The sequence below is a fragment of the Raphanus sativus genome, unplaced genomic scaffold, assembly GCF_000801105.2.
Source record: "Raphanus sativus cultivar WK10039 unplaced genomic scaffold, ASM80110v3 Scaffold1822, whole genome shotgun sequence".
NCBI classification, from domain to species: Eukaryota; Viridiplantae; Streptophyta; class Magnoliopsida; order Brassicales; family Brassicaceae; genus Raphanus; species Raphanus sativus.
Window position 1 is genome coordinate 1 of NW_026617131.1, and position 19,097 is coordinate 19,097.

Below are 19,097 nucleotides of genomic sequence, written 5' to 3' on the forward strand. Positions count from 1 at the left end.
TATTTTCTTGTTATTCAATAAATAAAATTTAGCTGTGTTATAAATCTAGTGGTATTGGATCTTATATGTTCAAATCATTCATTATTAATTTTAAAATTTTACTTTATTAAGTTAAGATTTTAAAAAAATTCATAAAAATCTGCTGTTATTTATAACTAAAATGATTTTTGTATACGGGATCATCTAAAAATAAATTCCAACATATTTTATTATTAAAAAATTTCAAGATATATTGTCTAGATTTTAGAATTTTCACAGACAAAATTAATTTTAAATGATATAAATTTTTAAATGTTATAAATTGTACTTTAAACTAGATAATTTTCGATAAAATTAGAAACAATGATATCATCATCAATGCAAATTTTTAAAACAATATGAATTTATTGCAAAGTTCTGAATACTATAATATATCCTGAATAAAATATGTTAAGTATATTATATTCATTCTAAAACTAGTTTCAGAAAATGAAAATTATCTTCAAAACAGTATTTTATTGCAATTAGTATTAATAACAGATAATAGATAAATACATATAATTTGAATTAATATATTTACTGGTACTTATTGTATCAATGAAGACAACATCTATATTATTTCGAAGAATGGCCTAATTCAAACAATGAAAAATGTGGGAAAATAATGAAACACGAGAATCATATTATTATTAATTTTTTTGAGAAAGAACGAGAGTCATATTATTATTATTATTTTTTTAAACCTAGAGAATCATATTATTCTGATATTTTAATTTTATTATTAAACTCTATTTTTATTAACGTCCATTTTTCTTAAGTCCATTATATCAACGCCTATCCCATAACATGTACGTAGGAAGATGTTTTAAGAAGGTTTTCTGGTTTAATTTAGGAGCGAACGTAGCTTGACGGAACAATATTATTACATATATATTACTAATGATAGCTTTAGTTTTGGCGATCAGCATTTGGAAACGTACATCGAATTGAAATTACCAATATGCATCCCAGTAACCGAGTCAAACAATTAGAGAGTGAATAATCTGATCAAAGTTTCATCGGCGTTCTTTTCGCTTATGTCGCACAATAATGTCCTAACAACATATATGCACATAGAATTAAATCCTTAATAGAAGCTAATCAAGCATTAGCTTGAGAACCAGTATTTTTAAAATTAACTTTAGGAAATCTGTTATTGAAGGTATGCATCAGAGAAATGATGTGATAAATTACTTAAGTATATATATGAAATATCATCTCTTTGTATATTTAATATAGTATTAAATTTTAGCAAAGAAATGTCAAATACATGAAAAGAAAATAACATAGCATATTGAAAATTTCTTTATCGAGTAAGACTACAATTCATGAAAATCATCAAATTATTTTTATATTATATTTTCAATATATATTGTATATATTTATTTATGTAATATTTTGTTTTACATAAATTCTGAATATTAAACTTTGTAATCTCTATTTTCTATTAATAAAATTTGTTTATTTCTTGAAAAATAGACGGTAAAAGAATTGCTCAAAATATCGAGATTCAATATTAGTTTGTAGCGTATACATATCAATGTTACCTTATTTGACACTTGCAATGAAGCACCCTAATAAGTCACAAACTCCGCAAAGTCTTTCCTTTTCCCCAACTTTCGATGAATAATGTATTCACACTTTGTTACAAAAAAAAAAAAATGTATTCACACTTTTGTTTTAACTTTTAAGTCGTTACTCTTTTACACGATTTGTTCACACTTCATTTTTCGGCCACGTATCTATATAATTTATTTTATTTCGTAAGCTCAAGAATTTCTCTTGCGCCACATAAACTCAAAACCACGTAGACATCATTATTACTATCCACACTTGAGGTGTGTTATGTAAACGTATACCTTTTCTGGAAACAGTTAGCGTAACCATTCTGGCAAAATAATAGTAGTATATAATATACTCGAGAGCTTGAGAAGTTGGGAAAAGGCAATCATTTTTTACTCATCTCTCTCTCTCTCTCTCTCTCTCTCTCTCTCTCTCTCTCTCTCTCTCTCTCTCTTTTTTCTCAGAGTGAGACGCAATGGAACAGGAGCGCAAGAACAATATGAACGGGATGGAAATGGAAAAAGGAAAGAGGGAGAGTGGGTCGAGAAAAGGTCTTGAATTAACGATGAGAGTGTTGGCTTTGGTTCTTACAATGGTGGCTGCGACAGTACTTGGTGTCGCAAAACAAACAAAGGTTGTGTCTATTAAGCTTATTCCAACTTTGCCTCCTCTTGATGTCTCTACAACAGCCAGAGCTTCTTACTTGTCTGCCTTTGTGTAAGCCTCTCTCTATTCTTTCGCATTTCCACATACGACCATGATTGTTACAAACACAACTTTTACATGCGTTAACTAAAACCAAAAAATCAAAATTTTAAATTCTGGATAAGTTTTTCTTTTCTTAATCATTCAATAATACGGAACCATTCATAAATATAAAATTTAAAATTAGTTATCGTTTTTAACATCTTCGACCTTTTGTAAGAAAAGTCCTCATGAAGAGCACGGATATAGACACTGGTTAAAGTGGTGACTAAAGGCAGCATTTTTGCAAGAGTGGACAAAACATCAGTTAAATTTGATTTGATTTGATGTGTTATTCGTTTCAATTCAATCCAAAAAATCTGGATATCTTTATTCATAATCAAAACAGATAATACGGAGCAAATCACGAATACTCATTTAAAAAACGGATATTCGATCCGATCCTTAATGTATATATGCATATACATGTATATATAATTTTATATTTCTATATAAAATTTTAGTTATTTAATCCACTAAATTAATTATTTGGTCATTAAACTTTTAAAAGTATGTAGTTTTTAATATTTTATAATGAATTACTATTATTTTATATTAAATTTTCCTTTTCTTTTAATGTTTTCAAAAATGATTTCTCATTATTTTTTACCGGATCGACGGATTAAATTGGATATCCGATAAAATATTCTGGTTTTCTTAGATGTCCGTAACACCGAAAATTTGGAAAATTACGAATCGAATCGAAAAATATGGAACGGATCGGATCACCGATATCCTTAAAATTTTGAATATCAGCTCTGTGCTCACCCCTATTATTTGCATCTTTTTCCGTTACTTAATTTGTATATATTCCAGTTTTTAATTACAAGTAAAATATTGTTCAAATTGGTTATAGCTGCGGTTTGATTTGAATTAGTAAACAGGGATAAATGCTCACCGCTCAGTCACTACAATACATTAGTTATAATCTATGTATGTCGTGTTCATGTACATATCTGGAAATGTTACAGCTACGGATAAAGTGACAGATCTGATACACTGCATGTATTGCATGCACATAAGGAATGCTGATTTTTCTTAATTACCGTGAATTACTGATTTTATGTGTTATATGTCAGTGTGTAACAGTCATACATGTGTCCACATATACGTGCACAAATACACATACATGTAGAACAATATAAATCATGATAAATCATTGACAGATAGATAGTTTACAGTTAATTTTGTAATTAGTTTAATCATATCATAAATGTCCAACCACCGCGAAAAAAAAATCAAAACAGAAATGTTGGTCCATTGAAAATTTAATGTACAATAACTGTAGCTGGCATGACGAGCAATAAATAAATAACATTTTAATAATTAAAAACCAAGACAAATTCATTGATTGCTGTTAAAATACAGAAATTAAGCAGTATACTGTATATGATTACACAAATGCTGTAGGTACAACGTTTCTGCAAACGCTATAGCTTGCGGTTACGCAGCAATCTCGATAGCGGTTCTGATGATCTGCAAAGGCAGAAGAAGCAAAGGGTTGTTAGTTGCGGTTTTGGTAGGAGATCTAGTAATGGTGGGTTTGCTATTTTCTGGCACTGGAGCCGCCGGTGCAATAGGGCTAATGGGTTCACAAGGGAATAAACATGTGATGTGGAAGAAAGTTTGTAACGTCTTTGGAAAGTTCTGTCACCAAGCTGCTGCTTCTGTTGCCATCACTCTTCTTGCTTCAATTGTCTTTATGCTTCTTGTTGTTCTTGATGCTATGGAGCTTCCTTAAAAATTTAATACCCTAAAAACGAATGCCATTGCTGTTTCTAATTGTTTCTTGTCGTTTGTGATGTGTCAAGTCATTATCAACTATCATGTGTAATTGTCTATTTGCTTTTAATGTTTTATCAAATCGTATTCTTTAGCAAAAAGTAAGAATTCAAATCGTTTTCTTATGGTGTTACCATTTGTTCAATTTTCGTAAAATACTTTTTCTTCCCTTTAAACCATTTTCAATGTATTTTATTTTTTCTCTTCTAAAATATAAAAACTTTATAATAAAGATACAATATCCTCTAATGTATTTCTTTAAAATAATGATCTCTATTATAGAAGAAGAAATATTATCTCTTATCTTCTATCACTAGTCGGAACTTATTCTAAATTCGGGTCAGAAAATATAGTATATTTTCGGACTAACCCATTCTATAGTACTAAATGCGTTTTTTGGAATCGACCGGATCAATTGATAAGGCTTAAAGAAATAGAAAAAGAAGAAATATAAGTAGATTGGAACAATATCATCTCTAAATACTATTGTAGAAGTGAAAATATCAATGTGTTGGAAATGTTTTTACTATGTAGGATAAACATCCCACTAAAGTGAATATACAGAGATGTCAGTTGTAACCATTGGCAATTTTACTAAAACTTTTCAAATGTTGTTTTACTATTCGAGGCTTACACACAAAAAGGGGGACATTTCTTCTCATTATGGGCGAAGTCCCGAAAGGATACAGAACGAGACAAAGAGTAACCGTAGAATGCATGAAACTGATTAGTCGAACCATTTTCTGCTTACTTTTATCAAATTCACGTATTCTAATACTAAAACATGCATTCACATCTTTATTTTCTCTACCAGTGGAACCTCTGTTTTATAAGCAAATTCCATAAGCTTCAGTTCACTCAAATAATAAAAATTCGACCGTTTTTTGTCGATCACAGTAGTCTCGTTACTAGTCACGTTAGACCAATCATACATTTTTCCGTTTCAATAAATACTTTTTTAAAAATAAAAGGCTAAAAGTTTTTTTTTTGACAAAGAAAGGCTAAAATTTTCAATCAATACAATACAACAGCTTTTAGTTTCAAATTTCTTTGTAGTATAATAATTAATAAAGAACAATCTGTTTATATATTTAAAAAGGTATTGTCTATTTGTCCCTCAATAATTTTATTTTAGGATGCCTCACATGTCTCTCTGACTAAATATAACATATCTATTCTATTAATAAAAAAACAGAAAACTAAATAATTTTAATTTCTTTTGAGAAAAATGGTATAGCCTTAAGTTTGGAACACCGAACAACATCTAAAAAGAAGAAAAAAAAGAAACATTTTCTAACAAAAGCGAATATCACAACGCGAAAAAACCAACAATAACTGGAATTGGTTTATCGTTCACGTAAATCTGCCTCAATAAAGATCCATCAAAAAGATTCATCCTTTCCATCAACACATTGTTTTTTACTTCATAAAATCGTTAACTTATTTAATTACAGAAAAATGGGCTGTGGAAAATCGAAACACGATGTTGTTACGGGAAACACCAGGACGATCAGAAAACCCTTAGAATCTGAATCAGTGAAGGGTAAAGAAAATGAGACAATTAAAAAACAAGAAAGCTGCCAATGTCAGAAACCCACCGACGTGGCCGCTGCGGTTTCTGCAGACCGGCCAGATATCACCTTGGAAAACAATGCCAAGAAATCAAAGGAAAAAGAAGCTGAAGTAGATTGTGGTGAGAAGTCAGAGGAAAAGGAAACCACCATTTTGCCGCCGGTAATGGCCATAGTGCCAGAAAATATTGTGACGGAGGAAACATCCAACGACGTAAATGAGAGCGTATTGATTGTGGATGAACAAAATGGTACGTAAATAATATAATCTAATTACATGCTGATACTCTCTTCTTTGAAAACTAGATCGGACAAGAAAATCGTAAGTAAATTAGTTCATCTGTGACAATATTTTGAAAATAAGTATTTGACGAAGATCATGTTTGTTTTATATTATATCACGTTATTTACATTTTAAAATCACACGCAAGAAAATCATTTCCTACTTACATTTTGTCATTGTATGATTTTTTATGTTGTTTTGGTTTTCATTTGCAAAATTTAAACAAAATTTTGGTTATTTAACGAAAAAAGTCCTATATCTTGTCATAGTTTCTTCATTTCCATGCGGTTTATAATTTTGAAGTAATATGTTGCAGTTGTGAAACTAAGTCGATGTTTTACTGTAATTTTATATAGAAATTATACGGCTGATATAGATAATAAGTATATTTTCTCCTTCAGAGTTGTACTGTGTGTTGTGTAGAAAACATTGACGCATATGTTTTTTTTTTGGTTTGAATAGCAGAAGAAGGTGATATTGAGCCGGTGGTCGAAGAGGAAAAAAGTATTGACGATAAAATTTCGGGTGACGGCGACGCTGAAATTTCACCTCCCGAGACTGAAGAACTAAAACCAGATGTACAAACTCCGGTAACAGCAGAATCAGAACTTCAAGATACTTTAACTACAGAGAATGTGGCCGTAGAAAACGTAGAAACTGCGTCCACAGAAAACGATGAAGTTCCAGTTTTAAAGGACGAAGATAAAGTTGATCATGTAGAGGTATAAAAGTTAAATTTATGGTAATTAGTTTGATATCATAGTTGTTATGATATAAGAAATCTCTTACATAACTTGCCTATTCGTTTTGGGGTTGTGTAGGAAAATCTGGCAAAGGAAGTTGGGTCGGCATGAACAAAACAAACATATCGATTAACTTTATTCCATTTATAAAAACACTCGATGCACCACAAAATCCAATCTATTGTTTCTTTATTTAGTATTATATTTGAAAAACGATATTCAAGGGATTGTATTTTGTTTCGTTTAAACATATTTATAACTTTTGGTGGGAAACACAAATTTTGAAACTTTATCAGTTTCATTAGCTATCAAAGGTATAAAATAACTACTTTATTTTGTATGGTTTTAATTTTATGATATATTAAGCGTTAACTATTAATTATATACAATCGTCCTATTCCAAAAAAACAACAACATAATATGCGTTAGGTGATTGTTATCTAGCTGGCCAGACGTGAAAATTAGCTGCAAGTTGTATACAAGATTATCAAATTAAAGAAATTTTTGAATTTGGATCAATCCATCACTAAATTCTTCACTATCCATAACAAAGTTTTTTGGAAGTGATTGTTCAACCCCATTGTAGAATATTACATTCTAACTATTACGCCAAAGTGTGTAAAGAATTGGATTCTAATACCATATTAGCAATTTTGTTAGATTGCCACTCCTTTTCTTCTGCTTTATATAAATTATCAGTTGTTCAAAAAAAAAAAGGACGGTACGGGCCAGTTGTGGAACAATTAAGATGTGATTTTGCATATTATGTACGTATATGTGTCGGTACGTGAATCACGTACGCTGAAAATCATAATAAACTTTTATCTTGATATGAGAATAACGACTCTTGAGATCAACATTGGGCCACCATTAAAATCATGAGTTTCTAAAATCATTGAAAGGCGCAAAATAAAAAATGTGACTTAGCATTTCAGTTGTTTTATTTTGGGATACTGCTTCGCTATCAAATCCATCTTCGTAGCCATGAGTTTGACTTAACATAACTTTTATTCATAGAATAGGGAATAAAGCTCAAGTTGGATTGATTCTTGAGGCTTGACACCGTAATATTCGAACTTCATGCATGACGATAAGGCTAAAACGGAACCACATAGTTTACCTTTTTCTCACAAGTGGTCAGGATTATTAAGATAATATCATGCGATCTCTGATCTCACAAATATTGAAGAAGCAATGGAGCTGGAAACTTTTATCTAAGACGTATCTAAAAGTTAAAACTATTTCAAAGGGGTGGCAACGATCAAATTTTTATGGAACATCGAATTTTCAGCACAACAATTTATAAAAATCAAGATTGAATGGGCTAGCTTAGAATATTTTTGCCCATCATTTGAGTAAAATACCAGTTACAAAAATAATTAAATAGAACAAAAATCACAAAACATTGACAATTATATTTAGTAAAAAAAAAATTGAACAATTATATTTTTCACTTTGTCACAACATATAGTTATATCAGTACTTAGTTGCACAAAATAGTTATATTAGAAAATAAAAGTTTTTTTTTTTGTAACTGATAGAAAATAAAAGTTCTTTCGTATCAAACTAAAAGATTGGAAGCTATCTTTAAATTATTCCAGTTTCAAGAATGTTTAACAAACTAAATAATGCGATATAAGAAAATGCGATACTGCAGTTCTTTTACAGCTCAATAAATTGAAAGACCGTACTACATATAAACATCACATGATTCGTCCGTATCATATTATTCTTCACAGCTAAGATTTTGTTATATCCTTTTATAAAGAAGACTCAAACACTATTTTGTCCATTTCACAGTTGATAACCTTTTTTGATCCTTTAGTTTGTAAGAGCCACGAGTAACTCAACCGACCATAACTCCAACTTTTTACATATTCCCACCATCTTAACATTCTTTTATTATTTTTTAAAAATGTGGAAACTCTTAATACTATTGAAAACCAGACACGTACATAATATCCCCAAAATAACAGAACCAAGGATTCGAACAATAGCATAGAATCTTCATTTTCAGTTGTCTGCATGCATTTGCGAAGTTGCTATATATAGGAACACTTATAGTCGATCTTAACACATCAACACACAAGAATTCAAAGTCACTTCTCTCATTTTGGTCCCAAATTTCCTAAAGCTTTCCAGTTTCCACATTTCCCCTTAAAATTTTCCATATCCTAAAAGGAAATTAATTCTTTCAAAAACCATAATTTTATCACCGATGGAGAAGCTACAAAAGATGGTATCCGAGAAACCTGTTGTGATCTTCAGCAAGAACTCGTGCTGCATGTCCCACTCAATCAAGACTCTCTTCGTCGACTTTGGCGTGAACCCAACGATCTATGAATTAGATGAGATCAACAGAGGTAAGGAGATAGAACAAGCACTAGCTCAGCTAGGCTGCAGCCCGACTGTTCCTGTGGTGTTCATAGGAGCCCAACTCGTTGGTGGAGCCAATCAAGTCATGAGTCTTCATCTCAATCGCTCTCTCGTCCCAATGCTTAAGCGCGTTGGAGCGCTATGGGTTTGATAATAAACGCACACAATAGAAAAATCCGCATCAAGTCACTTAGTCACCTAGCCTAAGTATGTACCTTGCAAATTATTCTAATATTTTGTAAGAACAAGATGAAACTAAAAAATTAGATCATCCACACATATATTTTAACTAAATCTTTCTAAGTTTTGATGAGATAAATTATGAATGTACCTATTTTTAAAACGTGCAATTATTAAAGGCAGCTTGAGTCTTTCCTATGGCATTTTCCTTCTCTTTTCTATATACATCTTTTAAAACTTCGGTGCTCAATCCCGATTAATATACATAGTGCAACCGAATGGCTCAATCCAATCGTAATTATAATCCAACTTTATCCTAAAATTTTGCTTAATATCGGTGTTTTTAGACCCGGACCGGATCGACAGTCGGACCGGATTAAACCATGAACCAACAACAATCCGGATTGAGTTAGTGTCAAAACTTAGCTAAAACTGAACCGATCTCCTATCGAACCGTCAAAAACCCCTATCGAACCGTCAAAAATCCATAAACCAACGATCCAATGAACCGACCTAACTTCAATTTATATATAAACCAAAATTTTGTTAGTAAAATAATTATTTTTTTCTTTTAAAGTAAAAATATGATCTACTAAAATTTAATAAAGTAGTGACTTTTGTTTTTTTTTCTTTAGACGTCTCTACAATTCGTAAATCACAAGATTCACAAAGTTTAATTTTCATGTTAAATATTGATTTTGTCTATTTCTCACTTTGTTTAGATTTTAACTGATGATCACTTGTTTTGAAAACTTTAATAATTGAAACATTAATGTCTGTGAAATTTATATTTCAAAGTATAATTTTTAACTAATGTTTGTATAAATTTTTAATAAGGTGATGAAGGTTTAAAATGATAAGATCTAAGAATTAAATTTAAATGTTCTTTTCATACTGATTTTAGATTTAAACTATTAAATTATTTTATTAACTTTGTTACATTTTAATAGTTATTTTAAGTTTTTCTAAACTTTATGACTAGTTAAACATTTTATTCGATATAATCTATTTTTGTAAAATATGTATATTATTTACAAAATATTATTAAATATGGTTTAGCCTCCGGTTTGAATCCGGTCGAACCACAATGACTCAAGATATTTTCGGTTAACTAGTCGGTCCTATTTTAAAACCACTGTTTAATATTAACAATATGTGCTTAATAAAATACATAATGTTAGTTTGAGTGACATCTATTTATGTAATCACACATAATAGCATAATGTTTCTTTTAATAGTATAGGAAAACCTTTAAAACTTTATATTTTTAAATAAAATTATAATTATGTATTTAACTTTATAGAAATCAATCCAGGCTACCATCCACAAGATAAAAATACAAGTCTTATGTATAATCCATGAGTTAATGATTCTTTATTTATGTAGTTTAGGAACATTTATGAAGATACAAATTTCTCTTTAAGGCAATTTGACTCTTTATACTTCTTTTTTTTTGCTAAAATATTTTCTATATTTTTATCATGATTATTTGATATCTTGATGGGGAATATAGGCAATCAATTTCAAAATGGGAATTAAACTACTCATATGAGAGTTTTTTGTCGGCCCAAGTTCCATTAAATGGAAAGCCCAATAAAGCAATGGAACGATCGTATCTTACATTAGTTAGTATATTACACTAATATATTACATAGTCATACCAATTATCATAATTTCTCAATTTGTTCTAATGTTTATTTATATTTTATGGTTATACAATTTCTCGGTTATTTTGACCAAGGTTGCATGGAAGCTTTGTCGGACGTACGCTTCCCGTTTGGAAATCGGAATCGGAATCAGAAGCTTGTGGAAGCTCTCGGAATCTCGCTTCCAATGCGCTTCCAAAAATACCTCTTTAAAAATATATTGGAAGCTTACAATTCTATTTTAGAATCACGCTTCCGTTTTTAAGAAAATACAATATCATAAATAAATAAAAATAGAAAAACATTGTTTTTATATAATAGTGAAATAGAGAATATAAATATACAAGCATTAAAACTAATACTATATATTGTCTTTATGCACTGAGAGTTTATTAGAGATATATAGTCTATATTCAAATATATTATGTTAATTATTTACGAAATATTAAAAATAATTAGTAGAATAATTATTTTATAAACTTAGTTTATGTATAGTTTCACACTTTTAACATGAAATCATTTAAAATTATTATAAATGAATATTTTTTTATTTGAATCATATAATTGTTAGTCATATTTGTAATCTTTTATATTTTAATATGTGTATACATACATATATAAATATACGCTTCTGACACGTTTTTGCTTCCTGAGTTTTTGAAAAAATTAGCTTCTACGTTTCCACACGATTCCGCTTCTATTTCCATGTAACATAGATTTTGACCCAAAAAAAAAAAATATTCTCTGTTATAAATCACACAGCAGCATGAGTGTGAGAGCGTAGACCAATGAATAAAAGGTTTCTACAAAATGTCCGTTTTGCCCCTGCGAGCTCTTCGTTCCCCATCTCCCAAAACGATTTCTTCCATCTCAAAAGTAAAGCTTTCTTGGTCCACAAGCTTTCAGAATCTACCCATCTCTTTCTCACGAACTCATTGAAAAGTTCAATTCTCAAACTTGGGTTCGCGAGTGACACTTTCACTATAAATCGCCTCATAAACAGCTATGTCAAGCTCAGAGAAACCAACACTGCACGCAAGCTGTTCGATGAAATGCCTGAACCAAATGTTGTCTCCTGGACTTCGGTTATCTCTGGGTTTAACGACACGGGTCAACCTCAAACTGCTCTGTCTATCTTCCAGCAGATGCACGAAGACAAATCTGTAGCCCCCAACGAGTTCACCTACGCGAGTGTCTTTAAAGCCTGTTCTGCTTTGGCGGAACCAAGAATCGGGAAAAGCATCCACGCCCGTCTTGAGATGTCCGGGAGAAGAAGCAACACTGTGGTGAGTTCCTCTCTTCTTGACATGTATGGGAAATGCAACGACGTGGAAACCGCTAGACGGGTTTTCGACTCGATGATTGGGTGTGGGAGAAACGTTGTTTCTTGGACATCGATGATCACTGCTTATGCGCAGAACGCTCGTGGACATGAGGCTGTTCAGTTGTTTAGATCATTCAACGCTACTTTTGAGAGACCGAATCAGTTTATGCTGGCTAGTGTTATCAGTGCTTGCTCTAGTTTAGGTAGGCTACAATGGGGTAGAGTTGCTCACGGTGTAGTTACTCACGGTGGTTACGAAAGAAACCATGTGGTTGCTACGTCGCTTCTAGATATGTACGCGAAATGTGGGTCGCTAAGCTGTGCGGAGAAGATCTTCTGGAGGATTTGCTGTCACTCTGTGATCTCCTACACGTCTATGATCATGGCAAAGGCAAAGCATGGACTCGGAGAAGAAGCGCTACAACTATTCGAAGAAATGGTTGCGAAGAGGATAAAGCCTAACTACGTAACGTTACTCGGTGTGTTACACGCTTGTAGCCATTCGGGTTTAGTCACTGAAGGGCTAGGATACTTGAATTCGATGGCTGAGAAGCACGGTGTGGTTCCTGATCCGAGGCATTACACTTGTGTTGTTGACATGCTCGGGAGATTCGGCCGTGTTGATGAAGCTTACGCTCTGGCGAAAACTATTGAAGTTGGAGCAGAGCAAGGTGCGCTTTTGTGGGGAGCTCTTCTTTCAGCTGGTAGGTTGCATGGAAGAGTTGATATTGTTGGCGAGGCGAGCAAGCGGTTAATACAGTCTAATCAGCAAGTGACGAGTGCGTATGTTGCGTTATCCAATGCTTATGCTTTAGCTGGAGGGTGGGAAGATTCAGAGTCTCTTCGTTTGGAGATGAAACGTGGTGGAAACGTGAAAGAACGAGCTTGTAGCTGGATTGAGATTAAGGACTCGGTTTATGCTTTTCATGCTGGGGATTTGTCGTGTGATGAGAGCGGTGAGATTGTGAGGTTTATGAAGGAGCTAGAGAAGAGAATGAAGGAGAGAGGACACAGGGGTGGAAGTAGTAGTAGTATGATCATAAGTTCATCGGTTTTTGTTGATGTTGATGAAGAAGCCAAAGAGGAAATTGTGAGTTTGCATTGTGAGAGGTTGGCTTTAGCCTTTGGATTGATACATTTGCCTTCAGGACCGACGATTAGGATTATGAACAACTTGAGGATGTGCAGAGATTGTCATGAAGCTTTCAAGGTGATCAGTGAGATTGTGGAGAGGGAAATTGTTGTTAGAGATGTGAATAGGTTTCATTGCTTTAAGGATGGATCTTGCACTTGCCGTGATTTTTGGTGAATTTTTTTTTAACATTTCTAAACTCTTTTGTTCTTTTAAACTTCACATTTAAGAACATTTTATATTACACTCACTAAAAATAAAAAGGAGAGATGAATTAACAAAAAAGAAAAAAAGCACGGGTACGACAGAGTATGCTTCTTGTGTATCCAGTGGTGACCGAGGAAAGCTGCTATAGTTGTGGTGGTGGCTGCGGATAGACATGTGGTTGATATGGCGTTGGCATATAAACTGGTACTAAACCATTGCTTGGACCAGCATTTCCACCTTGCTGAACAGACACGTAACTCGAGGTCACCTGAACCGGATCCAACGACGCATATGAGTGAGGCGAGACCGGTAGATATATATATGGTTGGGATGTTGTGGTTGATGGTGTTGGAAGAACCGTTGACAATGTAACTTGTTCCGTAAGAAACCTATACGTGAAGCTCACGACACCCTTTTTCCCATAAGGACCCGTAAAGCGTGCGTCTCCAACTTCATACCGTTACCTCACCGTTTTTTAACGGAACAGGTGGGTTCGAAGCTAACAGCTGTTGAACCGGAAGCCTAACGAATCCGATCTCCTTATCACCAAGAAAAGGCCTGTGGCTCATCATCTCAACGAGGAGGATCAAACGCCCTTCTTGAGCTAACTTCTCATCGAGAGAAAACTTAACCCTATGGTTCAACTTTGGGTTTGTATCCGCGGCGAAATCGACAGGGGTGTTGATCCTGTCCTTCACCTTCCTGTCCTTGAGGATAGCAACGGATGCGTATACGTCCATCACCGAAAAGGCGTTGACGTCTCTGATGTCCTTGGCGTGTTTGATCACGACCTCTAGGACCATTTTCGTTGTGCGGCCCGTTTGAACTCTAGGCGAATATACAACCAGCTGATGATGACCTGGATCGGGGTTTGGATAAACCGGTTGACCAATCGATGGGGTATGATCCTCAACCGGTGCTGGTTTAAACCGGTACAAGATGCTCAACCTTGCGTTGCCACATCCTCCTCCGTCTGTGAGTTTGATAGGGCAAGTCAACGACTTCATTTTATTATTGACGTTACCGTTTGCACGGAGAAGCTCTTGAACGGAGACGTTGACTTCTCCTAAATATAGGTCATCCCTCCCTTCGAGCCAGTAGCTGAATAACTCGACTTTGAGGGTCAATAGGCCTTCAAGGGCTGCTTCTTCGTTGAACGAAAATTTGATGGTGTGATTCCATGTCGGATTGAAACCACCGTCGTAGTCAATGGGCGTTTTGGCCGCTTGTGTCTTTTGAGTAGGTTCGCCGTTGATTGAAACGATGGCGTATACGTCCATCTTGTCTGCGGCATCAACATGGCTTAGGTCACTGGCTGATACAATTTTAAGCTCAAGTGTTGGGCTCTCTATGGCTCTTTGCAACTGCAAGGTAGCCATATTAAGAAAGTTTTGTCTTGTACTCTCTTCGAAAATGTAAAATAAGAAAAAGATATATATATACAAGTTTGCGTGAGGACATTTCTAATTATAATGTTACAAAAAGTTATATAAGGATAAAATGGGTGTCATATCTCGAGTCAACTGTAGTTATATATTTATATGTACTTCAAATTATAGAAAAATAACAAACCGTCCATGTTGTAGGTACAAAACAAGAGTTTGTTTTGGGTAAAAACCAACTCACTCCCACCACTAACTAACGGTACCTGGATAAAATAAAGCTAATTCTTGCAACAGAGCTCACCAAAAGTGTCAAAAACATATATAGATGTGCTATAAATATATATATATATATATATATATAATATTTGGTCGTATTGAAGACGATAGAAAACTAGAACGAACAAACTATAATAAAAGATATGGAAGTTTATCACAGTGATAAAATATAATGAACATTAAAATAATTGTTTTTGAGCTTTTACTGATTATAGACTACTAAATTAAAACAATACAAATATCTTTGTTTTGTAAAAATTATAGGTAATCAGAATTGTAACCACTTAAACTATTAATTCATATTTAAGTAATCTATAGGTCTACAGAAAACTAAAATTTTTGTATTATATCTCTATATTTGGCAAACATTAAAGTACATGTATATATTTTAAAATAAATATATATATATATATATATGATGGTCTCTATTTTTTTATCAACATATGTTAAATGATGGTCAAATCATCTATTCAGACAATTTCAAAAGTATATGTATTAAAAGTAATTAACCCATTCGGATATTTTTATTTATAAATTTATAATTTTTATATATCATAAACGTTCTAAAATTATATTGTTTAGTTTTCTTATTCGACATTATAAATATATAATGATTTTTTTATACATTTTACTTTGTTATTTATTATATACTAGTATATTTTTTGGTATAATAAATCATAAATTTAAAATAATCAAATAGATAATCACCTTAAAAATATTTTGTTATTATATTTTTCTAGTTTCATACAATAAATTTTTAAAATTTATATAGTTATATGAAAAGAATATTATTTAGAACAATTTATATTTCCATGATGTAGTTAAAAATATACTTTAGCATCTATCATTTTATTATATTACAAAATTTATAAGCAAATACTTTGATCTGTTTAAATAATTTAGCCTTACTATTTTAGTAAACTCTATATATACCTATCATATTATTTTAGTAAATTTTATGGATATATAATATTTTTGAATATGGTATTAAATTAAGATTTCAAAAGATTATACTACTTTTATATTACTTTTTGTTTTTCGTGTTGCATTTCAAAAATCATACTTTATCATCTATGCTTTATTTTTTTAAATTTGGAATATTATTATTTTGAAGTTGAAACATTAATTTATTTCAAAATTGTATATTTGATCAAGAGATATTTAGAAAATTACACAATTATTTTTAGTTTGGAAGATTATATGAATTTTGATTTTTTGTTAATAAATTAATGAATTTGATTTTTTATTAATTAATTAATTTTTAATAAATAGCAACATATTTTGAAAAATACATCCGCGCATTCACACGGATCAAAGTCTAATAAATAATTAATGGTAAATTCATATTATGATTTTTTTACGGTGTTTTTTTAGTGATTCTATTTTAATAGAATAGATGTATATATTTTAATCAAAAGAAAAAGAAGACAATTTCAAAGAAATAGAGTAAACATGTCTTTGAAAAAAAAAAAGAGTAAACATGTCTATGTTGAGTGGTGTTCCACTAACACAAATTTACATTACATAAGGCAACTACCAGGCGAACAGAAGGGAAGAGAGAGAGATTAAAAATACATGGACATAGTTCGGATCAACAATGTATAAGACTTGGTATTTTGGATATTCTATATAAGAAACGAGAACTACTTTATTTTTCTTGATGGATATTCGTTATTGAATGATGCAGAAGAATGAAAAAGTTTTACGTTACAAAGGACCTTGAATTAGAAAGTAACTATTATAACTTAAAAATCTGTTTATCAAAAAAAAAAGAATTAAAATCAAGCTGAAAGACATTAGTTGAACCATTAATTTTGATGGTGCGTTGTCGCTTGACGGTCTTGAGTGGAGGAGTGTGGCATAAGAAACCACATTTGTAGGAGGGTACTTGCGAGTTTGGGGTTGTCTTGATGGAGAGAGGAAGCTCGGTTCTAAATAACTGATCAATCTTGTGTATCTATTGATATAGGTTTAATCCAACTATTTTAATACAATTATTTAAAAAAATTATTAATCATTTAAAAAAAAATATTTTACACAAATATGAATACAATTAAAATATAAATATGAAAATTAAATTTCTAAAATAAAATATAAAACAAAAATATATCTGCTTTTCAGAATTTAATTTTCACTAAAAAATAAACGGGCCAACACATACTGACTACAACAATTCACACGGTCTCTCGAGTAACCTTTCAAATTCAACTTTTCATAGAGCAAACAAGCGAAGAAACCAAATACCAAACATAAAAGGAAAAAAGAAACGAAACTTGAAATCGCAACAACTGAACATTCAATGCAATGGACTAGTCATTTGTATGATTTATAACTTATGAAAAGAACCAGACCCTCAAGGCTCAAGCTTAAACTTCGAAGAGGTTTACTTCTTCAGAAATTATTTCATTCAGTATAGCTCCTCCTAATACTCGTCCGAATGCCGCCCCTAGTCCTAGGGCTGCGACACTCACACTCCCTCCTTGTGGCTTCACTTGTGGCCGTACTCCTTGCCCTTGCGCCTGTGATTGTGTCGGGCGTTGTGCTAGTGGTTGCTGAAGTTGAGGCTGCTGCTGAATCTGAGGTTGTGGTTGAGTCTGCAACTTTTGTGGTGGTAATTGGACTTGCGGTTGTGGTTGCGGCTGCAGTTGCGGCATATAAATTGGTACTTGACCGTTACTTGGCCCAACATTTACCCCTGGGTGAACAGCCATTTAACCGGAAGCACCATGAACCGGGTTTGCTGATCCATAGGGATGATGTGGGACTGGTACATACATAATAAAAGGTTGGGGTGCTGTGCCTGGCACAATTGGAATTGTAACTTGCTTCTCAAGAAACCTATATGTGAGGCTTAGGGTTCCTTCCCCGTACACACCTCCCACCTTGCGCGTAACCAACTTCATATCGTTAATATTAACGTCAGTAGATGGCGACGGTGGATTAGAACCAATAAGTTCTTGAATCTGGACACTCACGTTTCCAATATGTTTATCTCCCATTACCGGTCGGTGGCTCATCAACTCCACGACGAGGCTAAAACGGTCTTCCCGAGCTAACTTTTCCTCGCCCAGGGAAAACTTAACGGGGTGGTTCCAAGCTGGAAATTTAAAGCCAGAATAGGCGATAGGGGTTTTGGTCTTATGCTTTGTTGTCTTGCCCTCACAGATCATAACGGAAGCATATACGTCCATGTCATCGAACACGTTGACGTTTCTGATGTTGTGGCGGATTTGATCACGAGCTCTATCGCAAGCTCTGTCACGGTGGTTTGAGTCTGACACTGAGGGGTATATATAACAGGCTGGCCCAATCTTGCTGGATCTAGGTTTGTGTAACCGTGGTTGGACAAAAGGTGGCAAATAAACCGGTTCTGGCGGTATAGGATACAGATCATTAACCGGTGCCGGTTTGAAACGGTACGAGAGGCTTAGTTTTCCATTTGGTTTTGTTTCTCCGATGAACTTGACAGGATAAGTCACCGGCTTCATTTTTTCTGACGTCACCGTTAGAAAACGGTGGAAGAGGATTTGTAGCAAGAAGCTCTTGAACCGGAACGTTGACTTCTCCTAGAGACACGTCATTCTCATCTTCGAGCCAATAGCTATACAACTCCACCTTGATATTCAGTAAGCCTTCGTTGGCTTCTCTCTCGTCGAAGGAGAATTTGACGGTGTGATTCCACGTCGGATTTGAACCGCCGTCGTAGTCAATGGGTGTTTTGGCCGATCGTTTCTTTTGAGTAGCGCTGCCGTTTATCGAAATGACAGCGTATACGTCAATCTTGTCTGTGGCATCGATATGGTCGACACTAGCTGATGTGATTTTGAGCTCAAGAGTTGGGTTCTCTGTGGCGTTATCCAATCCTGA

The 19,097-nt window shown here is 33.1% G+C and overlaps 4 protein-coding genes and 2 pseudogenes across 4 annotated transcripts; 4 read left to right on the forward strand and 2 right to left on the reverse strand.

The window, feature by feature from the left end:
- Positions 1-1,894: 1,894 nt before the first annotated feature.
- LOC108852459 (CASP-like protein 1E1) lies at positions 1,895-4,197 on the forward strand. The gene is made up of 2 exons (XM_018625964.2): positions 1,895-2,298; positions 3,736-4,197. The coding sequence occupies exons 1-2, from the start codon at positions 2,057-2,059 to the stop codon at positions 4,064-4,066; spliced, it is 573 nt and encodes a 190-aa protein (XP_018481466.2). The 5' UTR covers positions 1,895-2,056; the 3' UTR covers positions 4,067-4,197.
- A 1,368-nt stretch (positions 4,198-5,565) lies between these two features.
- On the forward strand, positions 5,566-6,815 carry LOC108853407 (uncharacterized). Its single transcript, XM_056999442.1, has 3 exons — positions 5,566-5,929; positions 6,424-6,683; positions 6,783-6,815. Exons 1-3 carry the CDS (start codon positions 5,566-5,568, stop codon positions 6,813-6,815), a joined length of 657 nt encoding a protein of 218 aa, XP_056855422.1.
- A 1,981-nt stretch (positions 6,816-8,796) lies between these two features.
- On the forward strand, positions 8,797-9,456 carry LOC108852127 (monothiol glutaredoxin-S4). Its single transcript, XM_018625626.2, has one exon. The coding sequence runs from the start codon at positions 8,923-8,925 to the stop codon at positions 9,229-9,231; it is 309 nt and encodes a 102-aa protein (XP_018481128.1). The 5' UTR covers positions 8,797-8,922; the 3' UTR covers positions 9,232-9,456.
- Positions 9,457-11,660: 2,204 nt separating this feature from the next.
- LOC108848580 (pentatricopeptide repeat-containing protein At4g15720) lies at positions 11,661-13,587 on the forward strand. The gene has a single exon (XM_018621974.2). The coding sequence runs from the start codon at positions 11,695-11,697 to the stop codon at positions 13,537-13,539; it is 1,845 nt and encodes a 614-aa protein (XP_018477476.2). The 5' UTR covers positions 11,661-11,694; the 3' UTR covers positions 13,540-13,587.
- Positions 13,588-13,667: 80 nt separating this feature from the next.
- Positions 13,668-14,961, reverse strand: LOC108848579 (protein SRC2 homolog; annotated as a pseudogene).
- A 2,442-nt stretch (positions 14,962-17,403) lies between these two features.
- On the reverse strand, positions 17,404-19,091 carry LOC130504846 (protein SRC2-like; annotated as a pseudogene).
- Between the last annotated feature and the right edge of the window lie 6 nt (positions 19,092-19,097).

What these genes read in the sequence shown, in the direction of transcription:
- LOC108852459 (XM_018625964.2), top strand. Translation starts at nt 2,057, where the DNA reads ATGGAACAGGAGCGCAAGAACAATATGAACGGGATGGAAATGGAAAAA. An exon ending in TCTTACTTGTCTGCCTTTGT is followed by an intron (nt 2,299 to 3,735) that starts GTAAGCCTCTCT and finishes CAAATGCTGTAG; the next exon opens with GTACAACGTTTCTGCAAACG.
- LOC108853407 (XM_056999442.1), top strand. Translation starts at nt 5,566, where the DNA reads ATGGGCTGTGGAAAATCGAAACACGATGTTGTTACGGGAAACACCAGG. An exon ending in GATTGTGGATGAACAAAATG is followed by an intron (nt 5,930 to 6,423) that starts GTACGTAAATAA and finishes TGGTTTGAATAG; the next exon opens with CAGAAGAAGGTGATATTGAG. An exon ending in ATAAAGTTGATCATGTAGAG is followed by an intron (nt 6,684 to 6,782) that starts GTATAAAAGTTA and finishes GGGGTTGTGTAG; the next exon opens with GAAAATCTGGCAAAGGAAGT.
- LOC108852127 (XM_018625626.2), top strand. Translation starts at nt 8,923, where the DNA reads ATGGAGAAGCTACAAAAGATGGTATCCGAGAAACCTGTTGTGATCTTC.
- LOC108848580 (XM_018621974.2), top strand. Translation starts at nt 11,695, where the DNA reads ATGAATAAAAGGTTTCTACAAAATGTCCGTTTTGCCCCTGCGAGCTCT.